General features: G+C 32.9%; 1 protein-coding gene across 1 annotated transcript; it reads right to left on the bottom strand.

Annotated features, from left to right (window-relative positions):
- Window positions 1-7793: 7793 nt before the first annotated feature.
- On the bottom strand, window positions 7794-8375 carry LOC139888405 (protein MOS2-like). Its single transcript, XM_071871414.1, has one exon. The coding sequence runs from the start codon at window positions 8373-8375 to the stop codon at window positions 7794-7796; it is 582 nt and encodes a 193-aa protein (XP_071727515.1).
- Between the last annotated feature and the right edge of the window lie 213 nt (window positions 8376-8588).

Below are 8588 nucleotides of genomic sequence, written 5' to 3'. Positions count from 1 at the left end.
CTTACGGCTTTAGATGCCGGAAAGAATTGTTTAAGAAATTTTTCAACTAAAACGTCCCATGTATCGATCGCCCCTTCAGGTAACGATTCCAACCAATCTTTGGCTTCTCCCTTTAAAGTCCAGGGAAATAACATGAGATATATCTGTTCATCCTCAACTTCTCGGATTTTAAATAAAGTGCAGATCCTATTAAAGGTACGAAGATGTTCATTTGGATCTTCCTTCGGCGCACCACTAAATTGGCATTGATTAGTGACCATATGTAGAATTTGTCCTTTGATTTCATAATCTGGCGCATTAATGTCTGGATGAGTAACTGCGTGACCTTGGCCAGTGCGTTTAGCTCTTATTCGGTCTTCCATACTTAAAGGTTCCAGATTTTCCATGACTGAATTTGTTGAATCTGAATCACTAGAGGATTCTGATTTAATGGTTCGTTCCTCAACAATCTCTGTTTGAATGATTGGTGGTTCCGGAGGAAAAATTAATGGTTCAGGATCTATGAATTGTCCCTGAATATTCTCCGGATTCTCAATTGTGAGGTCGGGTTCAAAAAATGGATTATCGGAAATTTGAATTGGAGTACTTGGTCGACTGGATGACGATTCTAAAGAAAAATCAACGGCGGTAATATTAGCTAGATGTCTTGATCTGGTTACATGTGGTGAACGTACAAAAGGTGGTGAACGTCTTGCTCGGTGCATTCACTGAATATCCTATTAGTTTTTAAAAGGAAAGAAAAATTATATAAGTTATCCAATTAATAGACTTTTCTGATTTTGCCCACGTTTCGAATAGCCAAAAGATGCAGCAGAGGGGCAGGATTCGTTTGGTCTCAATATAATTGAGTACTGTTTGGCTCCAATAACCCGGTCCACGTACAAATCCAACTATTACTACGAACCAGAAAATTTTGATGTCTATCAATTTAACCACTTAAAATAAATTTTCGTAATTTTAAGAAATTTAGAGAAGAAGTAGAATAAAAATCTATGTCCTAAAAACTAGGATGTCGAGAAATAAGAAAGAAAAAGAGCGCGTCGAAAAAGGTCGAAAAAGAAAAGGGTTGAAAAATAAAAGGCGTCGAAAAATAAGAAAGAAAAAGAGTGACTATAAAACTTTAAAACACTCGACTAACCCAACCTTATTACTATCACTAACTTAAAATTAAAATTGCAAATTGAGATTACTAATTGGAGTGATAATTGATACATAGGTAAAAGGCGTCGAAAAATAAAAATAAGAAAGTAGCGCGTCGAACGGCGTTGCAAAATTCTAAAGCACCTAAATCTTAGTCTAAAGAGAAAGCACTTAAGGGATTTTACGGCAAAGCCTAAAAATCTAGAAGTAAAAATAACTATGGCAAAAACTATGACTTAAAACTAAATACGAATGATAAAAATACAAAAATTACGAATAAACGATTAAAAAAAATAAGAATAAAAATAAGATTAAAATTGATAAAATTATTTAATTTTATAAAAATATTATTTTTATATATTTATATTATAAAAGTATTAATTTTTATATATTAATAAAACTAATTAAACTTAATATTACAAATTAATTAAAACAAATTAAATACTAAATGAATTAAATATTTAACCCTAAATACAAATTAATTAATAATAATAAATAATACTCCGTAATTAATGCAGATTAGGGTTCTGGTTATACGCATCAGGGCGGCTCCGCGAGTTGCGGTGCCACGTACCAAATAAACCCGCGAGTCGCGGAGGTTAAAATTTTAAATGCACAAGTTTCGTTCGACAGGTTCTGTAGTTTTTTTAAATTATATTTTATATATTTTTCTATTTTTAATAATTATATTTTTATAAAACTTATATAGAAATACTTTATAATTTTATAAATAAAAATCTTAAAAATAGATTTATATATATTTTTTTTTTCGGTTTTTAAATTTTTAAATTTTTTAATATTTAAAATGTATTTTTACAAAAACTAAAGAAAACTTAATAAAAATCTCTCTTTTTTTTATGTGGCGTTTCGCTTCGGCGTTCCCCGGCAGCGGCGCCAAAAATACTTGATGTTATGCGAGGTGTATATGAAATAGCTTATATTTTACTAGGAAAAACTATTAAATACGATACAATTTTACACAAGATATTTATTTATTTATAGAATGAATATACTTAAACCTTGCTACAACACTTATAGGCAGTGTACCTAATCGTACAGTAGTGTAGTTTTTAGTAAGTCCGGTTCTTTCCACAGGGAATCTTTTAAACAAAGCTTAACGCTATATTAGTTTTAATTTATAAAAATACAAATATATAAATAAGTAATATTATTATTATAAAAAGGGGGTTTTTTCCGTTTAATGACCGGTTTGTCGATTTTTAAAACTTTAGTCGCAGTTAAAACCTAATGTAAAATAATAAAAATAAATATAACTTAATTTAAAACGTAAAGTAAATAACGATAAGGAAATTGCGATAAATAAAAGTGCGATAAAATAAAATTGCGATAATTAAAAAGTACGATAATTAAAAGTGCAATTAAATACAATGACAATAAATAAAAGTGCGATAATTAGAAGTGCAATTAAATATAAAATAAAAGAAATTAAATATGAAATAAAAGAATTATGCTTATTTAAACTTCCGTAACCATGATGTTTGACGTGTTGATTTTTAGTTTATCCTCATGGGTTAATTGTAATTTGTCCTGGATTATTTAATATGTCCGTCTGGTTTTTGTCCATAACAGTTCATCAGTCATAAATATAAAGTGCGAGTATCCTCGTCAAATTATCCTTATATCCGAAGTCAAATATTCCAACTAATTGGGGACTTAAACTGTAACGAGGTTTTAATACATTGTTTAATAATTACACCAGGTTATCGACTGCGTGTAACCCAAGGTTTTAATACTTTGTTATCAATTATGCCAAGTGTCCTTGTACATAATTTCACCCCTGTTTTAATAATTCTAGTGACTATTAATCCATTCCCGTGTCCGGTTAAATGAACGATTATTCGTACATATAAATATCCCGCCCATCGTGTCCGATTGAGTGTATATGGTTATTTATAGGGACGTCCAATTGTAAATCTTTATATTAAAATTAACAAACTATCATTTAGTTAAACAATTATAAAGCCCATTAATAGCCCATAGTCTAATTTCCACAAGTGTCGTTCTTTTGTCCAAACCCCAATTATGGTACAAAGCCCAATTACCCAATTTTAGTAATTAGCCCAACATCATGATTACTTCGATATTAAATAAGCATAATAATAACTTAGCTACGAGACATTAAATTAAAAAGGTTGAACATAACTTACAATGATTAAAAATAGCATAGCGTTACACGGACAGAATTTCGACTTACACCCTTACAATATTCGCTAACATACCCTTATTATTGGAAATTAAAATTAAAATATAAATTATATATATATATATATATATATATATATATATATATATATATATATATATATATATATATATATTTACGTATATAGAGAGAGATGATATATGGATATATAAAACGTTCAGAATGTGCGAGCTTTTATAGGCATTTTCAGAATTTGGGGCTCCGCGAGTCGCGGTATTTTTGCCCTTCAAACTCCGCAAGTCGCGGAGTTTGCTTTTACAGCTCATCCCTTTTTGGATCTTCTTTGCCGACGGTTTTAATATATAAATATAATATATATATATATATAATATATATAATTAATTATATATTATATTATATTTATATACATAGTTAACTTGTAATTTTTAGTCCGTTGCGTCGAGCGTTGAGAGTTGACTCTGGTCCCGGTTCCGGATTTTCGAACGTCCTTGCGTACAATTTAATATCTTGTACTTTGCGTTTTGAATCTTGTACTCTTGTAATTCTGAGACGTTTCTTATCAATAATTGGAACCTCTTTGATTGTATTTTGTACTTTTGAGCTTTTTGGTCGTTTGCGTCTTTAATTCGTCGAATCTGTCTTTTGTCTTCACCTTTTATTATTTAAACGAATATCACTTGTAAATAGGACAATTGCAACTAAAAACTTGTCTTTCTTGAGGGATAATGCTATGAAATATATGTTCGTTTTTAGCATTATCAAGTTTTATTAACAACATGCAATTGGATCCTTGGTGGGGAGTTTTTGAAAGGTTTAAAAATTGTTGTACATGCTTGCGCTGCTAAATAGTTTTATGAAATTTCATACAAATCCCTACAGATGGTCGCCAAATACCATATTCAATTCGTGGCTACTAAAGAAACATAGGAAGGGAATGGCTGGTGGTATTGGGTTGTGTGAAATGGCCTTTTGGTAACGTTTTGGCATGAAATCCGGCTTTGTTAGATTTCAAATACTCTATATGGAGATTCAAGAAACAAAAGTTTAAAAGGTACAAGTGCCCGTACAAAACGAGACTTGCATCTCAAAGTGTATAAAGGAGCTCAATTAGGTTCATATGGACGAGCCGGAGGTTTGTAATCGACATGCAAGGAAGATTATGTCATATTGTTAGATGGTACTCTTGGCCAAATCTGGATTCCAATTGTTGGAGAATTCATTCCATGTTTTGCTCTGTTCTCACAAAAAGAATTTGTCAAATTCTTATATGTGTTTAATGTTGTTGGATCTGTTTGGTGGAATTTACACTTGCTTGCTCCCCTGGCCGCATTAATATATGATGAGGTTTTGTAGATGCATGAAGCATGATGATCTAAATGAAGTGATAATGTTCGTTGAAAAAGAATATGTAGTTCTTTGGAATCACTCTCTCGATGGGTTTTATACCAACGTCAACGGGGTTGGAATCTACTGGTCAATAGGTCCAATATGAAAGCGTTGTTTCGGTCTACGAGTTTGGGAGAAATTAAGTGGTTTCTTTTAGGGATTAAATGATCTACACTGTCTGTTGCTAATTGTATACACGATATATGATGTTATTTACTGTTGTTTTTATTTATCGGGCTATAGCTCCTTTATGGATGCTTATTAGCGCCATGTATTGTTCCTTTGGTATAGTCATCATTGTGATGAGTTATACAGTATCTATTTAATTCTTCGTTTTTTGCTTTAAAAAAAAAAAAAGTATACTCAAACTTTGCCCGGTTAGAGAAAGAAAGATATATAAATTAAAAGTAGCAAATCTCTTTAAAAGTAAAGCATTTGTTTGAGCAACTGTTGGATAACAGGGGAGTAGGCATGAACATTTCCTAGTGGATTCATAATAATACACACATATCAAGTTTTGACGTTATTTAAAAGAAATTCCGTAACCACTTGGCTTTGCTCAAATGACAACATGTAGATTTTGGGTTCAATCCTTGACAATGTTCTCTTGAACCTAATTGGGGATCTACAGTGCAAGGTGCTTTACCTCGCATCGGGGAGACGCCTGAGTTCTCGAGGTTTACCTGCTATGAGAGAGAAATTGTGCTTGTTCATAGAGGGTTCCTCGTTAACTAAAAAGGTAAAAGAAATTCCCTATAACTGCATAAATATGTAAAGAGCACAAGAAGTTTTGTACGTAATCTGTAAACCATTTAACTAATTACCCTTCAGCCAAAAACGATAGTGTACAATAAATTGCAACGAAAAAAAGTGTATTGACTGTTGTGCATATTGTGGGTAACATCAGTTTAACAAGACCGTAGCTATCAAACCAAGATTTTGCACTGTTATTTAAAATTAGATGCAAAATACCCGCCCTGCCCCTCTCACGTACGTCTGGCTTAGGCTTTAAAAGAAAATTAGGATAACAATTTTAAAACTGCGAATAACATGATAAAGTTTAGGTACATTTTTCCTACTGCAATTTCTGCAAATGAGACATCTAAACATATAAAAAGGGGTAAAGGGTAGAAGGTTTTTCCCTGTTTGAGCTACCCACCCGAGAGGGCGAGTAATCCAACCTCATACTTTGATGTACGCATTTCAGCAGGATTACTCCATGGCTGTTTCCAACCCATCCTAGGCCCGGCTGGCTACCACAATATATTTGTCCTAGGCATGATTCCAACCCGAGACCTATTGCAAGACATCTAAACATATATCACAGAAAATTGTAATCGGATAAAAGAGAAACATCAATGCTCAATTCCATTACACATATCAATCACCTGTGTGAATGATATGTAGCTGTTCCAAGAACCAATTCCCTCTATACGATGTTATAACCGAATACAGAGCAACATCAGAACAGCCCATTCGTCAGAGAAAAAAGAGCCTTATTTTGTTGATTACATCATTGCTTATGTCCAGTTATATATTATAAAACTATAGGTCTATAACTATAGTAAAAACGCACTTTTATTCACAACTAAGAAGCCAATCTGATTGCTAGCTAATAGTCGATAACTATAGACATGGATGTTAGATTTCCATCTTTTCTACGCACTTTCAGTTGATTTTCTTGCTAAACAATAAAAAAACTTATAATAAAAAGGCAATACAGAAACAATAATCAGTACAAATGCACATAATTCTGTGTGAAGATAAACTGATATGTTATCTAACATCTATAAATTCAGAATACTCCATATATGCGTACAATCAAACCATGTCGTTGAAATATAGACTGCGCATATCTTTCATTGACACTTCAATCACAAAACATATCTAACTCCAAAAATAAGTTGTAGAACAAGTTTACCAACAAGAATTATACTACATTCCTACCAAACATGATTATATAACTTATAAGATGTAGTGATTAACTAACAAAAAATTCATCACCAACATCTTTGGATCTTCAAAAAATAATCTGGTGTTTGATAAGGGGCCCTAAAAGCAGTGTTGTAAAAGTCAGCCGACTTGGCCGCCGCGTCGGCCGATGCGTCGTTTTTTTGGGTTCTCCGTCCCCTTTTTTTCTGAAAACGACTCAAAAGACGGTCAAAGATAAAAGTTCGGTCAAAGTCTGTCAAAGACGGTGAAAGTTGGTCAAAAACGGTCAAAATCAGTCAAATTTTAGTCAAGATGTGATATATTTTAAAATTAGGGTTTGTTTTCATTTTTTGGGTCGCTCTTTTCTCTGTGTCCTTACTAATTATGTACTCGGTAACATTAATTGAGTTTATAGTTTGATTGTATTTAAATTCAAGTTCCTATTTAAGAAATTTATGGTACAGAATCAACTATTTTATACATATATAAATATATATTTAAGAAATTATTAATAAAGTCAACGTTGGTCAACGATCGACGCGTCCCCGACTCAACCGACGCGTCCTTTTTAGGTCTCGACCGATGCGTCCCCGACTCGCGACTTTTACAACCTTGCCTAAAAGTCAGTCATACTATTTTTTTTTTTATTTTTTTTGGCAAAAAAAACGAATACCCATATAGAAACGAGGTCTTCTTTTGAAGGAAAACGCCCCCCAACAGGAAATACAAAAGTACCATGGGAAAACGGGGAAGCTCGCACCTAGAACGCAACCATCTAAACAAAAGCTATCTATAAACGAACTTCCCTAATATCCCGAAGAAAAAAAAACTACAAACATACTAATCAAACAAAAATCAACCGAGAAAAACATGAAAACACAATGAACGAAACCAAGCAATAAATATAGGACGGATCTTAACTAATAGTAATGACATTGTTATTAACCTTAACATATATAGATAGGAGGATGCTTAAAACTTACTCTAAACTTCATTATGAAATAAGGTTTATTACTTGCATCAATCATTACTACAACTTAATAAATAAAGATCAAGTACCTCATAACCATAGCCAAGTAGCACAAATACATCATAAAACTCACAAATTTACATATAATAATAATCTTCGTTAACTCTAATTCAAATAGCTTCACTCACTATCCCCAAATTCGACTCGTTTTCCACTATTACAAACACCTTTTTTCGATTTCACAACTTTATGATCATGGCCAACAAACCCTAGCCCTTGTGTACCAGTCCTTTTAGTGTACTGAACAACCTTAAAATCCTCTGTTGCATTCTTGCCAATCCCTTTTCCTTCAACCCAACCGTATCCTTTTAAATACGCAGGTGCAAATTCTTCAACAGATACGTCATCAAATTCATCTAATCCATTACCATCTGGTAATCTCTTCAAATCACTTTTCAATTTCATTAACATCAATCGATCAATTCGAGATTGATTTTTTTCACGAATGTTTAGACCGTCGGATATATTGGGGTCTTGTTCGAGTTGAAGATTGAGTGGGTTGGAAGGGGCCCATTGGTTGGGAATTGGGGGAATTACGATTGAGTTCTTGAGATTGGAGTCGGTTAGGGTTTGTGATGGATCGAACTCGGTGATAAATTCTTTATTTGTTGGGGATGATGATGATGATGATGATGATGATGATGGGATTGTGGGTTTTGAGGATGTGGATGAATCCTTGGCAAGAGAGAAAGAAAGCTTCATGTCGGGCGGTAATAATGAAGATGGATGGGGTTTGGTGTCGACGGAAACTATTTACAGGGTATACCAGCTATATGGTGGATGGGGTTTGGTCATATGCTTGTATACATACATATTCGGGTGGTAGTTGCTGAACTTCATGTTTACTGGGCCTTCTTAAAGCCCATTTTAATTGGTAAAGCTGTACCAATTCATTAAATCATTAATATAATATTT

The sequence above is a fragment of the Rutidosis leptorrhynchoides genome, chromosome 2 (assembly GCF_046630445.1).
Source record: "Rutidosis leptorrhynchoides isolate AG116_Rl617_1_P2 chromosome 2, CSIRO_AGI_Rlap_v1, whole genome shotgun sequence".
Classification (NCBI taxonomy): Eukaryota; Viridiplantae; Streptophyta; class Magnoliopsida; order Asterales; family Asteraceae; genus Rutidosis; species Rutidosis leptorrhynchoides.
Note: the sequence above shows the minus strand (reverse complement) of the source record. Positions and strands in the feature narration are given on the sequence as shown.

Coding starts and splice junctions, on each gene's coding strand:
- LOC139888405 (XM_071871414.1), bottom strand. CDS start 8,375: ATGAAGCTTTCTTTCTCTCTTGCCAAGGATTCATCCACATCCTCAAAA.